The following is a 25,098-nucleotide window of genomic DNA, read 5'->3' on the forward strand; positions in this document are numbered from 1 at the left end:
AAGGCAGGAAATACTGGAAGGATGGATGGGGCTGGGACTGGGACTGGGGCCTTCGGGGAGGGGGGAAAACACAACTGTAATTAATACGAAACATATCCACTCATTACTAAGAGACTTTATCAACGGCGCACATCTTCCGACCCGAGGAGCAAAGAGCAAAAAGAGCAAAAAGAACCAACGACAACCAACGTCAACCTCGAATGCCAACAGAGATGGGTTTGGAGCACATAGTACTGCTGCATCCTCCACACTCACACACAATCTCAGCTACACACACACACACACACACACCTACTGTGTACCGACATAATGATGGGGACGCCAGGATAAGAGCTCTGACTGCGGGATAACGAGGGAGGGGATATGGGATATGGGATATAGACGGAGAGCCACAAAGATGCCAACTTGATGTATGAGTCTAATAAATACAAATTTATCAGGCAGCAGCCGAAGCATACATAATTGTACAGCCAATTAGGATTGGATATAATTCAAACTTAAAGCTCACAGACCATCGAACGCAGTCCGAGCCATCATGGGGTATTTGTATCTGTTAGTGGTTAGTAGTGCCTCTGATCAAAATACAAAGTGCAGACCTAATCATGATTTATACACTCGCTCTGACTCACAGCTCAAGTTCTTGGCGAGCGGGTGGTGCGAAAATTGGCAGGAAAATGGCGGGGAAAATGGCGGGGAAAATGGCAAGGAAACCGAGGAAACAGCCGACAACCGGCAACTCAATTATGCGCAATTTAGACGAGTCCTTGCCAATCTAATTGTAGGCATTGCACTGCAAAAAAGCCCACCGAACACACGCAAGTTTACTTTCCCACTTTTCTGGGGTGGCTGAGGTACACTTCCGCCGTATTTCCGCTTTCCTGCGAATTATGAAACGCCGCAACAGCTGTGCAGAATTCTAAACCCATGCGGGTGGCTTGCGATCGGGAAAACAAAACTTGGAAACGGAAAACTTCGAGGCGGGTGTCTAATTGTGGGCCAGTGGAGCTCACATGCCGTGCCCCCGGCGATTATGAAAATAATTACGAAATCAGAAGGGTTTGGCCACGCAAATGGATGCCAAAGCCAAAGGTTGGGACGACGACCTAATCAGCTTAGAAGCATAGAAAGGTAATCCCTGGGGCACCATCACATGCCTGACCATTTTTAATGATTTCTACGCTGGGGAAGAAGAAGGTCCCCACTCCAAGAGACACCTCTCGAGCGAAAGAAGACTAATCGGAGTTATGCAAGAAAATCCCGAGTTCGGAGTATGGCGTTCGGAGTTTGGAGTCTGCGTTTCTGGGGTTTCGAGTGTGAGTCGTGAGCAGTGAGTCTGGTTTTCCCGCCGCAAGTTGCAGCAACTTTTCTGGTTAGCGCTGCGTGTGGCACAACTGCAGGATGGCAGTAAGCCAATGTGCCAGTGCAACCGCAAGGCAGTCGAGAAACGAGATGAAACGAGTCGAGACTCTCAGCCAAGAGCCATATCATAAACTTGCACGTAACCAGTGGCAAGGAACCGAGTGCAGCGCTGGCCAGATCGAGCAACGAACCGTAGTGCGCTGCTGCACTGAGAGAAACAGTTTCATTAGCGGGTAATGCCCTCAAGATGTTTTGGGAAAAGAAACTGGAAGTCCGAATCATTACCTTTTAGGAATCTTTCAATCCGGAATCTAATTATCTGCTTTCATCGCAGTCATTTGTCAGAATCGAAATCTAGTTAAGAAGTTCTTCAGGTGACTCACTCTAACCCTATAATTTACTTAAAAGTGATTAATGCTGGCCATTTGTAAGTGATTCTAGACCTCTTTCTCTCAGTGGACCACGGTGGTTCTGCGCTGCTACTGCTGTCGCATAGTTAAATGCGAGCTGTGAGCTATGTGCGCCACATACGAATAGGAATACGAATACGAATCCGTACGTATATGAGCATCTATTGTAGCAGACGCACACCCCGCACTCGCACTCCTGGGCTCCCAGATAAACATACACTGGCATTCCGCATCCACATGCCACATTATAAGCATAAATCCAGAGGGCAGCCCACAAAAACTATAAAAGGACTCTTCGGGGTGGGTGCCACTGTGCCACTGTGCGACTGCGAGAGCGCGCATTTGATGATTAATTGCAGCCCAGATGATAAATGATTGAGGGTAATAGGAGTAGCAAACGTGGTAGCTGCTGCTTAGTCGGATTTTGGGCTGTGCTGCGGAAGGGGGTGGTAGGGGGTAGGGGTTTTAGGGGGAGTGCCGCATGGTGGCAAGTATTTAAGGCTCACGGACGCCTGGCCCGCACGTTCGCCTTGCCCCTCACGTCGAGCATATTTTCAGCAATTGCACGTATTTCGGATTTCCCCATCCCCACTCGTCGCATCCTCGCCTCCATCGCCCAAATCTTCCACTTCCTTCGCTGCCTTCACTGGGTTCTTCCGACTCTTTTTTTGCTGCCGCTGCTAAAATAACTGTTTTTCTCATCCCGGCTAGACTAAGATTTGGCCATGCACTGAACGAAAAGTGCTTGTAGTTCCCACAAATGCTTAGCACATAGTATGGTTTGTAGCTCGTCAAAATCCTTGCGTAACTAGTTAATCAATTCATTGACAATAGCTCATTTGTGAGGCTGTTTCCCAGCGAATTCCCATGGCGCTTCTCGCAGTGTACGCAATGAAGTGTGCGTGTGTGCCTTTGGCTTATTAGGTGTAAGTCAATGTGGGTGTGCGAGTGTGTGTGCGAGTGTGTGTGCGAGTGTGTGCATCTGTCTTCATGAATTTCCCAATGGCAGCATCGTTTTCGGGGGCACTTCTTTTATTTTTTGCCATTCCCTCATTCTTGCCACACTTTTTGCGTGTGTGTACGTGCCATTTTGGGTTTTGTTACGTTTTTGCGTGTGCTAAATGTTAACTGCTGATTGCATATTGTCCGCTGGGGGCGGCAAGGTGGTTGTCGTCGCTGATTTCGGCACTTGTGCGGCCTTTTTGGCCGGGAAACAAGCAATTGGCACTGAAATAATGTAATAAACAAATGCAACTTTTTACGTTGCACATACATATGTACATACATACGTACGTGGGTACAAAGCGGCTTAATTCGAAATATTTTAAACGCATTAAGTGGCAACCGCAGTTGGGTAATCGCTTCAAAATGCGGCAAATGTGGCGTTGGCGATAAAGCCACATCAATGGACACTGATAACTAAGCGAAAATCCAATCGAATCCGCTTAGACGCTTGAATTAAAACCAATATTCTATAACAACATGCAAATCGCCAAATTCTATAAATGAAATGAAATTAATCGCAAATAGATTGAACGGCACTTCCCCCACATTTTCACCCGTTTTCACATTTTCACACGCATGGAAACAAAAGGAATATCCATTGAATTCGGGATTTGGCCGTGCTGTTTATACAGAAATGGAAGAATAACATGCCGAGCACATCGAAATCAATCTGCAGCATATGAAATAAATTAAGAGTAAAAACCAAATACCATACCCTCGATTGTATTGTGTTTTGTATTTATTTTTGTTCGCATATTTCTGCTTTCTCTGCGCTTTCAAATTGTTTTGAGTGTGCAGCATAATTTCCCAGCTTAGATAAACATGCCCGCAGAGCTCAAGAAATAGATACAGCTACAGCTACAGATACAGATACGAGTGCTGGGATACAGCTCCCAGATGCGTATGTAAATTCATAAATAATACATATGCAGATGCGGATTGGTGTTGTTTGCTTTTGCCACTGCCATCAGCGGAGCAATTGGGATCCAGCAGCTGTTCAAACGAGAAGACACAAGTGTTCGACCGACTGACTGAGTGACTGAGTGACTGAATGACTGGCAAACCGAATTACGCATCATAACCATAACATAACATAACATAGCAAAACAGTCCCCTCTCGAAAACAATTACAATAAAACAATAAGCAACAGCAAAACGCAGCCGCCGCATCGGAAGCTGGCGGAAGTCAACGGAAATAAACAAAACATCCGCAAGTTCTAATTACAAAAGGCACCAAAACAGCTACGGATTCAGCTACAGATACAGGCACAGGCACAGATACAGATACAGATACGAATGCAGATACAGATACAATGAGGGGTAGAGAAAGTTTCAGTTCGAATAGCGTCTCCTTTCCCTCACCAGCCCCTTCCACCTGCCGAAACTTATATTAAATGCTGCAATTCAAAGTTTTAAACCCCGAATCAAATTTAACCGAAGAATAAAACGCCTAAATGACTCTGGCTCGCTGCAAGCTGATTCCGAAATGCTCTTACTGGAAATTAATGCATTTCATAATTCGATACTTATACAATTGATAATAACATAATTTATTTAAATATATTCCGTTGATATATGAGTGTCACACAAGAAACCATTACAGTTAGATCAACATATCTTATAATCAATTACATGATTTTAATTTTGAAGGCATTAATCACTTTACTCGAAATGGCTCAACATAAAACAAAATAAACTAAAAATAAGGAAAACCAAATAAATGGAATCTGATTCATAGTAGAATTTTAGGACTTTGAACTCACGAAACTAGTTTGAATAACTCATAGCATAATGAGTATGATTCCATTTTAGGGTATTCGAAGCACTCGAATTCGGCGAGCGGGCAAAAACCAAAAAACGTCAACCCCCGACGAGTGTCGGCAATACAAAATACGAAAAGTTATGCAAAAATGTGTACTCGAGTTCAATTAAAAGTTTTTAAGTTGTGCAAATGGAAGTGGAAATGGAACGAGTGCATTGCGTCTTCAACTGCGACTTCCAATTCAGACGCAGAACTCAGAACTCAGACTGAGAGGCGGAACTTTGGCTTAATTGCCGTGTGCCTGGCCGAAAGGAATTTAAATACAGCGAAATTCGTGTAGAACAGAGCTCTGAATTCAGCAGACGATAAGATTAGTGTGGTTTATTTATTTCTTTATTTCTTTATTTGGCTCCGTGCGGTAATAATACTCAAACCAAAATTTGACTCAAGATATTTCGGCAGCAAGCATTTAAAGTTGAAGGCCAGCTGGAAATCGAAGCGAATCGCTAATTTTAGTTTAGCATTCGAATGGGGGGCATACTTGTGGCATTTGAATACTTTGACTTGGCAAATCTATTTTTTGGCACATTCCGCGAATTGCTGGCTGGCACTAGTTGAGGTTTCAATTGAGGCATGCAGCAAATGAATAAAATAAATCAAACACCAACGGCCCAGTGTGTTGTGCTGTGTGTGTACACTAAACAAATAAACTGGAGGTGTGAAAAGTATCTTTAAATTGGTGCGAGCATCAAGCGGTAGCCGAGTGGGCATGGATTCGAATGAGATACAAGATACAAGCTACAAGATACGAGCTACAAAGTGGGAGGTTGAAGGAGCAGCCGCTGGCGAAGAACCCTCCGTCTTATCGCAGATTTCCCTCGCCGAGTGAATTACGACTTTGCGTTTGATGGGCAAACAAAAAATGCAAAATGAAACACAAAATACAAAATAATATAAGAAGGAGAACGAACTGAAAGCGACACCGACACCAACACCGAGTAGGAATCCGAATCCGAAACACAATCTTCTTATGCGTCAGGTTTTTGATAACACCAGCAACAGCAACAGCAACAGCAACGAGAAAACGCCAACGGCATTTCTTAACAATAATACGAGCAAAACAACGGCCAACAAAGCTGTCTGCAATCAGCTGGCGGCGGCTTCGATTCGTTTTATCAGAGCGGCCAAAAAAGCCAAAGGAAAATAATAAATAAAATACAAGCTAAACAGAAAGCGGAAAAAGCTCACAAACACCCACACACACATATGCATATCAAGTGTGCGAAAAAATTCGCAAAAAGTACAAGTATGTGTGCTATGTATTTAGTATATATATTATGCATGCCCTCAGATGATAACCGCCTCTGGTCGCCGACTGCTCGCGAGTTTTGCTTATTTATGGGCCGGCATCTATTTACTCGGCTCTTCCTCTTGTTCGCTTTTTGCACACATATCACATATATGTATGTGCATATGTAGTATAGCCCATAAATGTTTATATGTGCATATGTATGTCTTATGGCATACACACAGTTTCGCTTATCAAGAGTTTATAATTTTTAGCAATTTAATTTTAGCCCACGCTCGGCAGGTAAATTCAAGAGAGTGTGGGACCTTGAAACGGTTTCTTCTTTTCATTCACTTTTTATTGGGCAGAGAAACAAACAGAAGATCACCCGTGATCTTTTTCCATGGGTTCATTAAGTTCCCGATCGCATACATACATATGTGTGTACATATTACGCAATGCGTTTCAAGGAAGTGCGCCTAAAGTCGGTTAATGCTTCGATAAAATACCAGCGACTGGCCTAAGAAGTTGAGTCTATGATAAATGGCTAAATGCTAAATAAATAACGAACAAACTGAGGGGGTGACGTCAACTGGGGGAAAATTATAGAGGAAAGTGGAAAGGGCAGAAATTTGATTTATGTTCATAGACTTAAAAGCCACCAACACAATAGGAATGCCCAGAAAGAATTATGAAATCGAACTACTTATTTTTGGAAAAATCTACATCGAAAAGTCCGAAGATGAATCAAAAAGTATTTAATGAAGAGGACAAACTACTTGAGTATTTGGTATTCAGCTGAACTTTGGACAACAGCATTGAACTAAAATGTAGAAGACATTGGGCTCACAAAGCCGAATAATACCTTTAAGACAGTGTTGACTTTGGAGTCCACAGGCTAGTTAACTCGTGTTATTTATTTAATGAAACTCACCTGTTGCCATTGATCCTCGATCGACGGCTGCGACGAGTAGTAGCCGGTGGTGCAGATCCGCTCCAGCTCGCTGAAGATGTTGCCACTCGGAAGGATATCCATCTTGATGTCCTCCTCCTCGCACCGCAGAAACTCTAGGGACTCCGTTTTGAGGCCGTTTTTAAATGTTTCGGGAAGTGGGGCCGACGGAAAGGTGCACTCAAACTGCTGGTGGGGCAACAATTTGAGGTTGCTTTTGATGCAATTTTGATTTGATTGGCTACGACGATTGGTTACTTAGAGCGACAGATATATTTTGATTGGCTTAATTTGATTTGATTTCAGACAGATTGCTGCATCCCGATGACGAACGATGCTGTGGTGGACAGCATTCTAGCACTCGCGATTGGATATTGGCCTATATATACGAATAATATACGGCTAATATGTGATTATCTACACTTTGCACACGCTCGTCATTTACAAGTGGTATTTTCGGTTTCTTATGCACTTAGGATTTATTTCATTTCAGCACTTTCATTCAGATTTGTTACATTCCCATACTTTCGTGGCCTCTCGTGTGTTGGTTTCTGCAAATAGGAAAAAGTGCAAATATAAACATTAATCATACTGTTTCCATAGTTGTTGTAGTTAACCCCAATTATTTTCTAGGCAATTCGCTCCATTTTCGTAATCCGCCTTTTCCCATACATTTTCGCCGACTCATCGAGATCGAGAATTAATAATTCTCTCTTTTATTTTTATGTTTTTGGAACTAGGCAAAGCTTATTTTCCCAGCTAGCTGCTGGCTGGCTGACTATCCCGCTGGCTCACATTTTCATATCGCTTGGGATCGTTTTAGCCAAGCTCAACACTTTTTCACTATCAAAACACCGTTTTGGGTCAGTAACCCCGATTCGAAACACACACCTATAACCATATATGTATGTATGAATGTATGTGTAAGTATCTATGTATGTATCTATGGCCATGCAGGCGACGGTGTTGGGTTCGAATTTTATTATTATGATAGTCAACAGGGGCTCGGTTTTGAGCCACGGACCCGGGTTTCGGCCGCAACTGGGCAACTCAGCCTGTGTTTTTCTTTAATTTCTAAGCCTGGTGCCTCACTCCTCGCTTCTCCTGCCACACACACACACAAATAATTATAGGAGTGTGTGTGTGTGTGTGTGCATGTGGCGGTGTAAACCCGGTCTGTTGTCGATTTTTACTACCTGTTTCTTGTTGTTGTTTGAGCCGGGCTCTTTCACAACGTTTTCGTGTTAACTGAAAAAGAACCACCACAGCCGAAACCCAAATTCGTTGACCGACCGTCCGTGTGCACTTTTGGACTTCTTTTTCCCTCTTTTTCCCCCTGTATTATGTTTTTCAACTTGTTTTTTTCTCTTTGGTACAGTTTTGTTTTTGTTGCTGCATGCGGCATTTGGTATTCGGCAGTCGGCAGTCAGCAGCGGTTTCCCTCTCTTTTCCTGGCCAAATTAGAACTTTGCAATGCACTTCTGTTGGCCCTGGCAAAAGCAACTTTCATTACTCAGCCGCCGCCAGTGGGAGAATTATGTGGGAGGTCGACGAATGTCGCTGATGACGGGAAAGGCGGACTGAAGCTGTATCTATTCTTTTAGACCTACACCAAAGGAAAGTCAGTGCTTTTCCGTGTTCTTGAGCCACAGGAAAAACCATAACAGATGCATAAATTCAGAACTACTAATCTAGCGTAGAATACTCTTATGTTGCATAAATGATTTAGCACAGAATGGAATATAACTGAGCGTTAGATAAATCCAATAAGCAATGCCTATATTTCTATGACAAAAGTATGCAACTTTGATGGTAAATCTACATTTTCGGGCTTTCTGTTTATCACTTGAGTGGTACATCTCGGCCATTTCTCCGAGTGTACTTCTCTCCCTTTCACAATCACAGACGATGGGCCACAGTCAATGGCATTTTTATGTTCTTGACTCTGCCCCATGTGTCTCTGTGTGTCTGCCATATCATTTCAGTTCTGGTCTGGTATGTTCTGTTCTGTGCGCTTTGTTGGCTGGCTCCCTGGTCTTTGACAATAAGCATGGCTTATTGATTTTCCAGCAGTTCCAGCATCGAAGGCATTTTCATCCCGAACCTTTCACACACTTGTCCTGCGCTCTGAACTCTTCCTGTTTTATTGTTAGCCATCCAATCGCCGCCCCCCTCCCCGCTCCCATCCCCGCTCCCATCCCTCGGCGGTCGTTTTCATTTTGATTATCGAACATTTTTATCGCTAGACATTTTTACAAGTTTGTATTATATGTGTATAAAATGGGGAAAAGAACATTAGACAGAATAGGGGAAGCGAATCGAAACAAAAAGTTATGTCTGGGGTACAGTTTGGGTCCAGTCTGGTTGTTTGTGCTTTTGGCCCTTGTCCAAAGGGTTCGTTTTGACTTGGCTTGGTTTGGTTTGACTTGGTTTGGCTGAGCATGAAATGAGCGGATGGCCGGTTCGCATTTCGCTAGAAACACGAAACTCGATACGCTTTTCGTATTGAACTTTGAGTTTTGCGTCTGGCCGGAATGGCCGTTTGGTCTAATTAACTGCTAACCCAGTTTCGGGCGCTATCGCCCAAGTGAAATCAAATAAAGGAGCGTGCTTCGTACAGCTGCTCATTAAGTTTGCGATACGAAAATCCCGGCCCACCAGACACCGAAAAACAAAAACCCACACAAGCCAGACCTCTGCCTCCCCCAAGGAATCTCCCAGCTGCATTTATGAGTGCAACAGCAGCAGCAGCAGAGGCAGCAGAGGCAGCAGCAACATCCATGGCAGACACACGTAAAGATACTTTACTCAAATACCCTTCAATCAACAACTTAACGCGCCACGAGGGCAGACAACCACGTTAACTTCCCCGGTTCTTCCCTCGTCTTCTGCTGCCTACGTGCGTTTTAATTTTAATTTTTTTCTTCCCCCGGCTTCTCCATCATGTTGCTGCTGCGATGTTGCTGTTGCTGCTGCTGCTGTTGCTGCTGCTGCTGCGTGGCCACTTCAGCGCTCAAGTTGATTTGGATGTGAGTTTGGAGTCGCGATTGGAGTCGGCGGAGTCTCGAGCAGTTTGTTTTTGTTTTGTTTTCCATTTTCGAAACGGAATTTTAAGCGCTAAGAAAGCGCGGGATCCCTGAATGTTGCTGCTGCTGCTGCTGTGGCTGCTTCTGCTGCTGATTGTTGTTGCTGCACATCAGAAACAGAAACAGAACCACATCGCAACGACCTTAACGGGCAGCCAGACTTGCGACTTGGACTTGGATCCACTCAGCCGACAGCAGCAGCAGCAAAAGCAGCAACAGCAGCAACAGCAGCAACAATAGACAGTGAAAACGTCATCAGCAGTCCAACGGGTATTTGCCTGCATTTGTGAGACTTTGTAGCTGCTTTTCATCTTCCATTTCTTCGGCTTGGGGACAGCCACACAGAGAGAAAAACTCCACAGGCACTTATCTTTACTATCAGTATTGCAGATTTAACAAATGCAAAAGGATGTAAGTGAATAATGTTGCTGAATGATTTCTATTCACTTATTAATACAAATTTTAATCACACTAAAGATTCACATTACTGGGCTTGCCACACCATTTAAATGACACCACTTTAGTATCCGTTCTGTTCGTTTTCAAACATTTTCTCGCCGTGCACCATGACATGGCAACAGCAAGGCGAACCCAAATGAAATGAACTTCATTCCCCGAACTTGATTTGCCTGCTCCTACGCAGAGGGGACAAGCTCTTCTCACATTGTATGATTTCCTGCTCGTATTATCCCCCATCCAAAACCCCCATTTCCCATCCCCCATCCTCCAGCTCCAGCGTTCAGTCACCCACATACGATACGAAGCGAGTATACTCTTAGTTATGTGGCATATAGCATAGCACACAGGCCAGAAGCAAATCAACACTTTGTTCATTTCACACGTGAATTGCTGCAGAGCAAAGGCAGGCGGAGTGAAAGGGGAAATTTTCATGGCTTGTCTATTTTTATATCGCATTTTGTTTACATTCCAATTCGAGTGGGAATTTTCCTTTAGGAAATAGGAAAACGGGAATAGCAATGGGAATGGGAATAGGAATGGCAGGCACACGCATTCTCAATTAGAAAATCCCATTTCATTTTCTGCTGTTGCGGTTGCACGCGGATTGACATTGAAAACATTGAAAGCATTGAGAACACAGGCAACACAACTTCCATAAGCAAATTCGAGCTCCTTTATCACATTACACATGGAAAAAAGGGCTTTTACAACAAGTTCTCTGAGCTGTTGATTTATTTATTTACTATAAATTCAAGTAACTAAAAATACTGTGCAAAACAATAATGCGCTCTTATCAACGCATAAGTCATCAAGTTTTTAATATACAGCCAGTGCTGGAATTTCATTTAGATTTATTTCAAATGATTCGAGTATTTATTTAAAGCGAGTATTTTTGGAACAAGTTTCCAGATGGGAAATCTCAGGTTTTTCTATCTGCAGAGGCCACAGTTTCGGGGGAATATTTAAGGAGGCTGAGGAGGATTTAGGGTTGGAGTTCGGCATTTTGCTGCGGCTTCTTTGCGGTTGCCGGCAATTAATTCATAATAGGGCAAAAATGTTCCTTTGGATTTGTACCTGTTGGCAGGGATATGCACGTTATGCCACCGCAGGGGAAGTTCGGAAATGCTGTCAAGAGATTTCCCTGCCATTTCCCATCGCACACAAAGTGACCAGCAGAACAAGAGGCAATCCAAGTCCGAGCCGGATGGAAATGGAGATGGAAATGGAGATGGAGGCTTAGATGGAAAACTGCTGGAGGGCAGATAAGACAGTGAATGAAGAAGTTCCCTTTTTTATTTCGGCTGGGCCGTTCGCGTCATTTATTTTTAGTTGCCAAACGGCTTGTGTGTTTATAAACAAAGCGTTATTTATGCTCTCTATTTTATTTTCGTTCAGCCAAATAAATATTAATAAAGACCGTGGCGCGTATATATCAAGGCGACAGTTCGACGGGGGCACTTTATTTTCGGCCTCCGACACATGTGGCATCCCCTTTAATTGGAACTGGGTCCGGACCCGGAATCCCATAAATATATGAGACTAAGTCCTCCGAGAAGATGGTCTTCGTGGAGGCGAGAGTGATTTTGAAAACCATTAGCGGGCAATAACCACACTCCCCCCAGTTCATTAGCGCCAATCTGGAGGAACACTCAGCACTGAGTAATTGGATTACAAAGCGAAGCTATCAGTAAATATTTAGTGTACCAAGAACCAGCCACTACGTGTATATGAGCATTTGACAACCTGTGCCCCTCCATTTCTGTTGACATTCGGCGGAAAGTGTAAGGGGAGACCGGTGCAAGCCGAGCTGAAGGCGATTCGAATTAATCGCACAACAAGTGCATTGGCTGTTCGATCCGCCAGCGAATTCGAGTATATACTGCTGCATATATATTGCCATATATAGATTGCCATATAGCTGTGTGTATGGCTGTGTTTCCTAGCTATTCATATTTATACGATTATGGGGATGGCGGCGCCGGCGAGTCAACCGCATTTCAAATCGAATTCTATCCAGACACTGCATGAATCAGATGCAGAATACGTGATCCGATCGATGCAAATGTATCGCCAGCTGAGAGTATTCGCTGTAACAATAGTCACAGTACGGGAATCTGGAACGGAACCGATTAGACGACTCGATTTTGGCCGCACTCGAGCGATGAGTGTGGGTTGTCCAGTGGAAAATATCATAAAACTCTTTATCACCGGGGTTTTTATCCTCCGACCATACTCATACTCTTAGATTGTTTTGGGGGTTCGCCAATTGCAAATCAAGCATGATAAACGTTCATACAACATGACATGCTGCTTTGGAGCTATCTATTACTCTATTTCGGTACTACGCTTACTTTAAACTTTAAAGATAATCATCAGCTTAGAAAATCAACAAAACCAGATATTTTTACTATTCTTAAAGGTTATTTGAAATGAATTTAATGAATTTTATTTGAGAGCAGAATGAGTTTTTAACACGAAAAGTGACTCAGTGACAAATATTTTTTACTGTGACTGCTCTTGTTTTTTATGATATCACGGGTATGATAAACTTCCTGAAACACAATCTAGAATTTTTTAATATTAATCATTTTCATGTAACTAAACATAAAACAGCTGTGTGCTTCTCTATACATTTTGTATATTTATAGTGTTAAAACACAACTTTCAACAACATTTCTTTCGCTCTAGTAAAAAGCAAACACTGTGTTTTGTATCTATGAAATGGATTACTACTCTAACATTAAATAACCCGATGAAATGATATTTTTTCTCTGTGTTTTGTTTGCCAGCCTTTATTACCGTGAGTAATTGTGCATTGCTGAGGGGGAGGGGTTGGGGGGGGGCTGTCTAGTGATTCACAATTCACAGCGGACGTGCTAAAATTTACACTTGTCTACAGGATAGCGGTGAATCAAAGCCGCACTTCGCACTCGCCAGTTAATGAGCTTTCAATTTCGGTCTTTGCTTTTATTTGGCTCGCGATTTTCCTACATTTTCCTTCATTTTCTTGCATTTTCCTACCCAGCCATCGTACCTGGCTAACTTGTTGTTGTTGTTGTTGCTGCTGCTGTTGCTGCCGCTGGTATATCTGCAACACTTGCCACCGTAACTGCAATAATTTTTTGCTTCCTTTTTGTTGTATTTGCAAACTCGTTTGCACACAAACACACCGACACACTAACACCGACGCGACGCCGGCTAAGGCAATAACAACAACTCAACGAACCAGCATATAGAATAATAATATTAACAACAACGATCGCACACCGATAAGAACTTAGTCGTATACTTCGCACAATAATTGCTTACTGCTGTTGTTGTTGTCGTTGTTATTGTAGTTGTTGTTGTTGTTGTTTCAGCGAATTTTTCACGGCTTTAATTCGCAGCGCCACCGGCGATACCGATGCTATTTGTGTATATTTTCCAATAATTCCGCTGTATTTACAATTGTATCTTGAATTTCACTTATTCCGCTAGCCGGCGCTTTTTGTTTGGATTCGTAATTTAGACGGCGTGGGGGCGGAGAGAGGGGGGTTTTTCTTATGCAGTAGCACTTGTGTTTTCCTAGCTGTTAACAACAACCATCGGTTGGTGTTTTATCAAACTTGTCAGCTTATCAGAGCCGAAGAAGATACACTGCTCGTTTATTTTTATTTCTTCTTTTTTTTCTTTCCTTTTTTTTGTTTACACGCGCTGCTCACACAGATACTCGCGCACACACACACGCAACCATGGCATATAAACAAATTGGCAATCCGTTGGGTTTCGTACTCGTATCTTTCAGATCGGCGTTTTTTTGTTGTTGCTGTTATTTTTGGCCAAAATAATTATCTGTGCGATTGCATAGATTCATCCGATAACTGCGTTGGCGACTGCGACTGCGATTTTCCGAATAACCGGCAGAAAAGAGGACGTGAGAAAAACGCGTCTTTCCGCTTCGACTTCTGAAATTTGACTGTTACGCGTCTGTAAAGCGAACTATGTTAGAGCCCCAAGTCGCCGAGTTATGTTAACCGCAGTGTTATGTTGCGGCTGCACGAAATGTTAAGCTTATGTTAAGTGCATCTGACGGATTGAGAGATAAGAACTGCAATCGGTGACGATTTAAGCAGACTTTGTGGCAGCTATTCTTATTAGCAGGTCCCTGCTGCCATTTCAAAAAACTATTGTTATATGCAAACTAATAATAGTCGTAAAACTATTTACAAAATTTACATATGTATGTATATACAAAGAATACTTGATTAAGATAAAAAATATATAATACCTCACAAGAAACATGTCAAAACCCTGTATTTGATTTAACAACTCTATACAATTTAACAAATTTAGAAGACTATATTAAGGTTTTTAAATTACAGTTCACCTTTAAAAGATAACAAAAAACATTGCATTTTGTTTATACAAACGCATTTATCAAGTTAAAATTAGCGCAAGAATATAATTTAATAACGTTTTCACAAGAACTAGCATTTCCTGCCTAAATACTTTACTCACAGTTTAGTCTTAGTTTTTAAAATATTATTTTGAGATATATGCATTAAAAAAGTTTTTAAAAATTATCTTTATTAATTTAAGCAATTATTAAAATACCTACAAAACATTAAACTATAGTTATTAAAAACTTTGCTTTGGCGCCAACATAAATGTAACTGCAAGCAGCCACCGTTAAAACTTGACGAAACTCTGTTAAGCGAGCGCCGAGAGACTGTTAACGAAGCAGTGGTCGTGAAAACAAAATAACGAATAGGAAATAACGAAGCCGGCTAAGAGAGCGGAGATACTCTTAAATGAGAACTCTCTTAAGCCGGAAACTTATGGTAAATGTTTACCAAGTTGATTGTTAAAAATAAATAAAATAATTTCAATGTTTAATAAACTAAGCAAACAAAATAATATTTTTTTTAATTTAAATTCCACACTATTTATTATAATTAAAATTAATTTGCTTTAACTGTTATACATTTACGATATTGGGTGCTATGTTAGCTAGCAGCTAACAGCCATCTAACATTTAGTTCTGGCCATGACAATCAATTTTGATCATTTGGCTAATTAGCAAAATCTGGCCAAAAGGCCTGCTCAAATATTTATGCACTTCCTGTGGTGCTCCAATGGTCCCCATATTGCTTCAATAATTGACAATCACATTGCGTATACGCCTGCCAGCAAAATTATGACAAGCGTGTAATGCGCAGGCAGCTGGCAGTTGGCATAATTGCAAATAAACTAGCAACAATAGCCCTCCGAACCACACACACCCACTAACACAGAACAACAGTCGGGATTTAATAAGCTGAATTTCTGCGAGTCGAAAAGTTGCAGCTGCTTTGATAGGAGTTAAAAACTGACGTGCGTCAAGGCTACTTTTTGAATCCTGCAATATTTGCATAGAAAATAATTTTAAATGTCATGCATTTCATATAGATTTATATACAATGCTGTGGAAAATGGAACTTGTTAAGTTCAAGGGTCATTTTTGGGTTCGTTTAAGGGAGTACTGACTGTACCTAAGCACATGTGCATGGATGTCCCCCCATCGAGATTATGAGGCGGCAAAGGTGCGTTGACAATTTGACATCTTGCCCTTCGTTCGGCTGCCTTCTAAGTTCTCGGCTCGAACTCGAAGTGCCCATTTCCCCATTTCCCCGGCTCCCAGTTCCCACTCCCTTCCCCAGTGCCCAGTGTCCAGTGCTCAGTGCCCGGCTCTCGGGTTTCCAACGGCAGGCGGAAGTCACACAAATCCGTAAATGGCACAGTTTATGCCACCAAAAGCTCTGGCCGAAGTTCGGGCCAAGTTGGGAGCGGCATATTGTCTATTATCGGTGGGCTGTGGGGGCGGCAGTGGGGGGGGGGGAGTGGGGGAGTAAGGGGTCCAGTGCAATCGTTATTAATATTGATTGGAGCATAAACTGGCGACGGGACTCGGATTCGAGCGGGATCTGCAGCGCATACAGACCGAAATGTTGTCGATTAATTGCGATTATGTAAATGTTAATGTAAAGCGCGTTACAATTTATTATGTTTGCCGGGAGGCTTGCATGCAAAGTGCTCTTGGCCAAATACACATGTGCATGCTAATGTGCGTATCCGTTAGGTTGCCAAGTTTGGCTTATTGATTTAGTAGACGCTGCAAATTGCGCCTTGATAGCGTCTAATGTGACGTTTGTGCAATTGTAATGGAAATTTATGTTTGTCGCTCCATGTATGTTTGCCGTTGTCCACGCACTCGTAGGGCTCGCCAGTCCACCTGCCCTTAATTACAGGTGTGTCTGTGGCTGTGTCCCTTTCTGCGGCTGCCCACCTTTGGGCCACTGCATTTCGAGCACTCTCTGGAGTTTCGGGGGAAACAATTACGCTGGCCGACTTGCAGATTAAGTGCAGTCCAGGGACACATAAGCTCGGAATGGGGAGTAGCAACTAGCTGCAGTACTGATCAGGAACTAAGAGTCACCATTCTATATTTTAAATGGATTAGTTTTGAATTATGAGTTCATAAGTCAAATAAAGCATTATAGAAGCCCATTTCCTGCCTTAAGTAATATTATAGATATAGGTTATAATAAATCTCTATAAAAATAGTTGGCAGATGGAATACCGACAACTAGACCCTGAGCAAATAAAACCCAACTCTGCTTATACATCATCTGCCAATTTGCGACTCCAGCGAGGCGCTTGTCCATATTAGCCATCAATAACAGCACTTTAAGTACGTATCTCACAGATACAGACTGCTGGCAGCCACCTACTCAACTGGTAAACTGGCGACTGGCAATAAGCAACGGGCAACTGGCAACTGGCGACCGTCTTCGACCGACTGTGCCATTAAGGAAATCATAAAGTGCATAAAATCACAAAGCAAATTGCTCAAAAAACAGGCACAATATGCGCTCGCAGTCGGAATCGCCAAGCAGACAGAAGACACAAGACAGAAGACGACACTTTCCAGCTTAAGCCAATGGCCAAAACCGAAACAACCGAAAGCAGCAGGTTGGGGGCTATGGTTAATGCTAAGCTTCTGGCCGCCGCTGCTGCCAAAGCGAAAATATTTTGATGTATTCATGGAAACATTTTATGCATGTTAAGTAACAGACAAATCGACGGAAACTTATGCTACGCAGGGTAGTCGAGGGAAGGGACGGGGGCGGGGGAGGCCCATTCGGCTGATTAATAATTTACGTGGTAATATTTCTGTTGCCTGTTACCCCCCCGAAAAAATAAAATAGCAACAAAGGCTCGAACGCGGTACAGTGGATACCCGCAGAGCTGAACATATGTAGATTAATATAGTGGAATAAAAGAAATATACAAAATTCAACAAATATATACAGCAATTTAAGTTATATTTTATATGCTCAAATTTGAAATCTCGGATGGAGAATTTATTTATAGTATGAATATATCTTATCTCGCTTAACTTTGAATGGCAAATCTCGAGAATAATTACTTAACCATCCTAAAAATGTCAACAGATACAAGAAACATTAACTCATTAACTGTTAATGATTTAGCCATCTAACGAAGACCTAAATTTATTAGCCACTAACTTCTATTACTTAATAAAAAAAGTACTGATGTAAGACAACAATATTACCCAAATAAAACGGAGATCATTTAATGGTTTTTTCCTGTATACCAGGCGCATTAAAGGTGGAAAATTGGCCAAGAAGCCGAAAGAGATGGCGATGTGTACGTGAGTGAGAGAGAGAGAGAATGGGAGAGAAAGAGAGGGGGGTTTATACATAAGGAGAGAAGGCAGACGCATATGAATTGGAAACTAATCGTGGAATATGAGAATGATTATTATGCACATCACACTAATCATTATCTCTGTCCTGGGCAGTCGGGGGATTCGCTACTTCTGCCTCAGCAGAGGGTGGAAAAACTGAGAAAAATCCATAAGGAAAGCGTGAAAGAGACGGCTAGCGGGGAGCAGAAAGAGACAAAGCGAGAGTTAACATGTGTGGCTCATAAAAATCTGTTGATATTCATTGCATGTCGCCAGAAGAACCTCTCACTCCACATAATTTCTTTCTGGGTGGGAGAGGTAAACTTTCCCGGCTTAGCTCTGGGCTTAAAGCACATACTTTGCCTGATTTCTTTCGGGCCCCGTTAATGGCCAAAACAAACGAACATGGCAGGGCATTCATTCATTAACTGCTTTGTCATCCGTTTTAGGGCCGAAATTAATTTAATTTCTGGCAAATATAAACACTTGCCATCCACTTAGCTGCAGTTCATTGCGTCGAGCAAACAGCCAGTCAGTCAGCGGCACAAGTTTCCGAGATGAAGAACTTCTTTCAGCCAACTTTTAGCCGTCTCTGTTTGCACGTCTTTGACAATTTCAAATTGCCGAGCATGCAAATAGGCGCAGCAACAATAAACCATGCGCATCACACGAGTGCGAAGTGGAGGGTTGAGATACAAACGGAATAAATGACAAGTCCCAGAAACTCCAAAGGATTACGATTGCGAACTGAATGCGGAAAGGGGAAGTTGGTTGCCAATAAGGAGCTAAAAATAAGTTTACGCATGCCGTTTCGCATATCAAGGAGATAACGCCCGCGATAGCGATTCTAGAGAAACTGACCAGCGCAATTCGGTAAAACAAATCAAAAGAGGATAAGATATTGCAAAGATTGTTGAGATAACATACAACTAGTTGTTAGTTCTCAAGAACAACTAAAAAGTCTATTCTTTGCGTGCTTTAAAGTGACTCTATTAAGAGGTAACACATTCATACTGGATAGTTAGTTCTCAAGAAGAACTAAAAAGTCTATACTTAAATTGACTCTCTTAAGAGGTAGCACATTTATACTTGATTCTATATTAGGCTAATCCATGAGCAATGTTCAATGTTTTGAACTGCCTCATTTCAAAACAGATGAATCGGCTTTCTGATGCATTTTATGAATAAATACAATACACATTCATCATCATCTGTACAAATTATAGGATGTTGAACAAATGGGCCAAGATAATCTCAAATCAGCGCAGTAAAATGTGTGCATTGCCGCAGAACATTTACCAATTCTATAAACTTTTTTAAATCGCAGAGCAGTGCATTTAATTATGAAAGCCAATTGATTTATATGGATATCGTTTTCAGCGTTAATTCGAGCAGCTCGCAACTTCCAGCTCATTCAGTGCGATCGCAGGGGAAAAATGAAAAGGAGTCCAGTGACTGGATTGTAGAGCAGCGGCTTAATGCAGATTAACCCGGCCATTAATTTGCCGGCCAGCAATTAACGAGCAGTTGGCTTAGAAGAGAGCTGTGTAAGCCTCGATTTCACGCCACGTTAGATTAATTAACTTTTACATAAATAATGGCGAATGCAATTTAATTAAAAGCAAACATTTTTTATTATTTGCCCGCGTTTGTGCCGTTTGTGCTGTTTGTGCTGCAGCGGCGCTGTAAAGCGGAAAGCTATTAAAATTGTGTCATCGCGCATTTAATACATTTTGAAATAAATTCGCATAATTATCGCTGGCGGCCTAGGCTGGTGGGATTTGTATTGCAATTCGCCATTCGCCATTTGCAATTTGCAATTTGCACTTTTCAACTGCCCCAAAGATACGCCACCGAAATGCTTATTAAAGTATCAAAAACAAATACCAGAAAGCCGCCCAGCTACCAACTCAGCCCATAAAGCAAACACCCACTTTGCCGCAGAATTTGCATATTTGTCTCCGGCGGCGGTCGTCATTTTAATAAAAATGTTTGTATAATTTCAGCCAGGTCCTGGGATGCGGCGGCTGGAGCGCCGCTGCTTGCTTATAAAATTAATTTTAAATTAAACAATTTTAATTATGATTCAATAATCAACAAACACACTGCAGCCTCGTCAATGTTGTCGCAGACTTTTAACAATGCAAATATTGGTTTACGGCCATAAAGGCCCGGCGACCAACCCATTAATCCCACCGCTCGACTATTGCAAATTGTTTAATAGCCGCCTTTTCTTCTTAATGCCTGCAAAAAGAATGTATTGTCATAATGTTCTGCTTTAATGTTTAATCTGGAATCACTTAACTCCGGACTCGCTTCGCATCTGCTAATTCAATTAAACGGCGAATTTAAGAACTTGCATTGCCTGCAAAATGGCACAAATTCAGTACTCCCATCATTGGGTTAGTGCCAGTATCAATGCTAATTCAATGAGCAGCTGCTGTTGTTTCCACCCAAAATTAACATTACTGCATTGCAAACAAAAGTTATCAATTTAAAATATTCCAATTAGCCATATTGATTTGCAAAAATATATTCCCAATGCAGCATTTGAGCCATAAACTTGTTCCAATGTAATGATTCTACAATTAAATAAAACTTTCATTTTTCATTTTGTTGCTTCAAACTTGGCGATTTTTTTTGTGTGCATATATTTTCCATCGTAATTGAATTAACTCTTAATTTGGCGTTTTGCCTGTGTGGTCGTAAAATTAAAAGAGAACATTAATTGTCTAATTGAAAAAACGGTTTCGCTGCATAAATTGGTCAACAACTTGCAAAAGACACATGCTCATTTCTCTCGTGATTGTTCCAAGTTATGGAATCCATTTGTTACAGCTAGTTATCAACTAAGGGAACTCCCCTCTAGTCACATGCAACTGATATTAATTAAATATTCAGCGCTCAATCACTGGCAACAAGTTAAATGTTGATTTTCGCCCAGAGCCCTTCGCGACTTTATTCAATTAGCGTTTGTTAACTCCCGTTTCCGAACTTCTCCAGATTTTTTGCCAATCTTTTCGACGCCGGCGGGCACATCATTACATATGCCACGCCCACCTCGCCAACGCCCGCCCCCAGCTTTATGCTTGCTGCACGTCGAATGCATTTACACGCATAATTTAAAAAACCCTTTGCGCTTTGCTTAATGGCCATTCATTTATTGCACTCACACACACTCGCAGGGTGACACTTGCATTATTGAATCTGCCACGCCCACCAAAAGGCGGGGGCATAATGGTTTTGGCCGCTGATTTCGTTAGTTGACAGCCACATGTTTGTGGCACTCATTAAGCTGCAAACAGCCCTTTTCAGCGGCATCGAAGGTGAAAGGTTGGGCATTTATGTCACAATTGAAGTATCTATGCCCATTAAGCTTTTCAAAATAGAAGCTTTTAAAATGCAATTAAAGAAATACAAAAGTAAACAGTCAAAGTAAACAATCAAAAGTAAAACTAAAGGAATGTAATATTGTTTTTAATAAGAATTAAATTCAAGAGCTATTCGGTATGTTACACATCCTTGCGTCGATTTAATAAACATTTATATAAAATATGACCATTTATTAGAATGTCCTTTTGTCCTATTTAAAACCAAGGTATTCGCAAATCCTTCAATTAGCAAGCAGTTTGTTATTTGTGCTGGACATTAATTGGCTGTTCGATAAAAGGCAATTGAAGCAAATCCACATTGTTGTCATGGGTAATCAATATGCCTGCAAATTAATTATGATGTGTTAGCCGAATCCTTGACAATCAGGCACAGAGCCAAGTTGCAGCAACTGAAGCTCGTCTCACTCGCTTGCCAGAGTTAAACGCACTCACTTAGCTCCCTCCATTCAGCTTTAGTCACCTGGATTTGATTCGATTTTGTCATCTGCCCAGAAACAGGCACAGGCACACATATGTACTGGATATATATCTACTGTATATATCCCCATATCTACATGCCCAACTACGCCGATTCCTGGCCTTTTGTAGTGGCCCCTTTCGCCTGCGGCCATGCTTTCTGTCTGATGTTGCAGCAGTAGATGTTGCTGCTGTTGTTGCTGTTGCTGCTTTTGCTGCCTGTGTGTCTTGAGTTGGCAGGCCACGTTCTGGTTTCGGTTGCGGTTTCGGTTTGCTGGCTGCGATGGGCGCCTGTTGACGCTTTCGGTTGCCAGACATGGGTATCAGCCAGGTACCGAGCACCGAGTTGGCTCTGCAGTTTATGGCCGTTTACATGCTCACCGCCTCTCGGCGTTTCTCATATCACTTTATTTGCCGGCGGAATTCGCACGCAACTCCCGCGATAATGATGCTCAAGAATTTTTAATAAAAAACTGCCAGCCAAGCAGGGGATATTTTCTGCTTTTGTGCTGCGCCTGATGAAGGCAATTGGAAGGACCTTAATGACAGCGCGCCTTTGTGGGTTAAGCAATATATTAATCAGCATATTAATTATGCAGCAAGGTAGCTGAGAATCCGGGCGAGCAGGGCCAGTGTCAAAGGTCAACGAACTGCAGCGTTGGCTGGTTGCTGCATGCATTGTTTGGGCAAATAAATGGTTTAACCAACTTTACAGACAACATCCGTTGGGCCGGGCAAAACGGCCCAAAGGCGATGGAAAATCGAGTAACAGGCTGCCAGCCAGTCAGCCAGTCAGCCGTGTGACAGGCAGTCGGTAGTCAGTCGGTCATTATTTCGCACTTTTGTTGCCGCTGCGGAAATTTCACAGCAAGAGGCAGCAGCAAACATGCGACACGTGCAACACCGGAAGTCGGGAGTCGGTAGTCGGTAGTCGGGAGTCTGGGCGATACAGTGTGCCATAACAATAATGCCCCACAACAAAGATGGAGGAGATGGAGTCCCTGCCAGAACGGCAGGCTGGTGAGGAGTTGAAGAGTGTGCGGGAGTCAGGTGGAGAAGATGCACAAGTCGGTACCGGTAGCAGACGAAATGGAATTTTAATGATATGAGATGGCGCGCCTTCTGAATATTTTTGCAGGTGAAGCTGCTTACCAGCCATCCACTTGGCACCCACCTCCACAGAGCCCCCAAAACAGCCCCAATCTCTTACCCTTTGACCCCGCGTAGTACAACCGGCACTTGAACTACGCCGCTTACTACGCTCTTGGCGCTCTTTTTGGTTTGTTTTTCTGCTTACAAGTCCCCGTTTTTCTTTTTTTTCCTGGCTCTGGCGCAGGCGAGTTGGCCCAAAGAGCGCAAGAGAACCGCTAAGAGAGCCCTTGCGATTGGCAAGCCGGTAAAAATAGAGGAACAAGTGCGAGTTTTAACTACAGTTTGTGCGAAAGTATGGTATTCCGTTCAGTTTATATGGCAGAAATAGGGTATTAACCAATTAAGTTGTAAGTTCTGGTAGTGAATGAATGAAATCCACTTACACTCTTCGAAATAGTTTATGCAAAGCACTCGCCGTGGTGTTTGCCTAGTTCCGCTGCTCCATGTATTTTAAAACATTGTGAAGTGCCCTTCGTTGAAACCGCTTCCAGATATCACAAACACAAAGCACAAAGCACAAAGGCGCACTCACACCATCGCAAACGGCAAACAGCAAGCGCCATGTGCGCCTGGCGGTATGCAATAGTTTCTGCTTCTGTTTCTCTTTCGTTTCCGCGAATGTCCGTGCACGTATGCACACTTATGGTGGTGTGCGTTTGCGGGCGAGTGTGCGTGTGTGTGTGTGCGTGTTAGCCGACAAAGTGCAACACACAGCGCAATGACCGACGTACTCGAGCGTTGACTCGTTTCTGCGACAACTTTGCTCGCTCCTCGCCGATGGGAATAATGATCTCAGCGGAATGACGATTTTTAGCAGCCAGTAAGCTTGTTGATGCTGTGCCGATGACGTTGCGAACTCGCTCTTTCTCGCTCTCTCCGGCCCTCGCGCCCTCTCTTTCCCACACTCTCTCGGCCATTTTGCGGAAGTCTCAACTCACCGCAAAACGCTCCAAAATGAGCAGCCAAATTGCGAGTTCCTTCCTTAATTGCGCACTCGTATCGCTCGTTTATGTTTATGTATTCTGTCCTCCCTTCTGCATTTTCTCTTTGGCCATATAACAGTTTTCTCTTATACTGCCCCTTCGGTTTATAGCACGCACTTTCCCGGTGACGTCACGAGGCTTTCCCAACGCCTTTTCCATAGATTCAGTTGTTGTTTGGGCTGCACAAGCCGGCAATGTAAACAAAACATAAAATATATGAATGGGTGAGTGAGTTGCGCGGGTGTCTGGGTTGTTGGACTGCCTCGGATGAGTGGGTGGAATTCGGGTGGATTTTAGGTGGCAATTGGGTGGAAATCGGGTGACCCCGATGCACTGGTGTTGGTGCAAATTCGGCAATGCGTGTGCGCTGCGCCTGATGAATGAAAACTTCGAGTGGCCGCGTGGAAAGCGGGAAAACATCTGAGCGTCAGCTGAACGGTCATGTGTTTGGAAATGTGCCTGTGGAAGCTGAATACGGTTTTGAATACTAAGTGAATCAATACGGAAAGTACTCAATTTTTACTTATTGAGTATTTAACAGGCACTTCGTACAAGTGAAAGCAGTGCTCAATTAAAAACGTAAACTAAACTAAAATGAATAATATTGCAAAACAGGTATTTATTAAATGTATTAAATGTATCACAGGATTAAAGTACTGTAAGTATCAGTGAAAAGGAAACTGGCTTACTATACAGGATTTAGTGTTAGTGGTAAAAGCAATGCAAAAGTAATGTACTGAAAAATTTAATAATAATTTCATTTAATCAAAAAAGGCACTCATTGACTGCTAACGACTATACATATGTACTTCAAACATTACTTTATTTTTCCTTGATAAGCTTGGTTTTTACATCGGGCTGTTTATTAAAAATAATGACTTCATCAATTCCGTAACAAATTGAGCTTATCATTTGGTATATTTATGGTTATATTAAATTAAAGTACCCCAGTCAATCAAACCAACTTCAAATTGTTTTGGAACAGCATCGCCTTCTTGAACTCTTTTTCTACAAATTCAAATGCCCCGCCAATCAAGTCAATTTGAAATCAATCCATGCCTTGGA

General features: G+C 42.5%; 1 protein-coding gene across 1 annotated transcript in view; it reads right to left on the reverse strand.

Annotated features, from left to right (window-relative positions):
• Positions 1 to 14,255, reverse strand: part of LOC122612554 (Krueppel-like factor luna) — a 113,608-nt gene extending 99,353 nt beyond the window's left edge. Inside the window, exons 1-2 of the mRNA XM_043786257.1 lie at positions 13,356 to 14,255; positions 6,759 to 7,327 (exon numbers count right to left, since the gene is read on the reverse strand). Coding sequence (XP_043642192.1) covers positions 6,759 to 6,860 — 102 coding nt within the window. The 5' untranslated portion in view covers positions 6,861 to 7,327; positions 13,356 to 14,255. The remainder of the gene's footprint in view (positions 1 to 6,758; positions 7,328 to 13,355) is intronic.
• Positions 14,256 to 25,098: the final 10,843 nt, after the last annotated feature.

This window comes from Drosophila teissieri, chromosome 2R (assembly GCF_016746235.2).
Source record: "Drosophila teissieri strain GT53w chromosome 2R, Prin_Dtei_1.1, whole genome shotgun sequence".
Classification (NCBI taxonomy): Eukaryota; Metazoa; Arthropoda; class Insecta; order Diptera; family Drosophilidae; genus Drosophila; species Drosophila teissieri.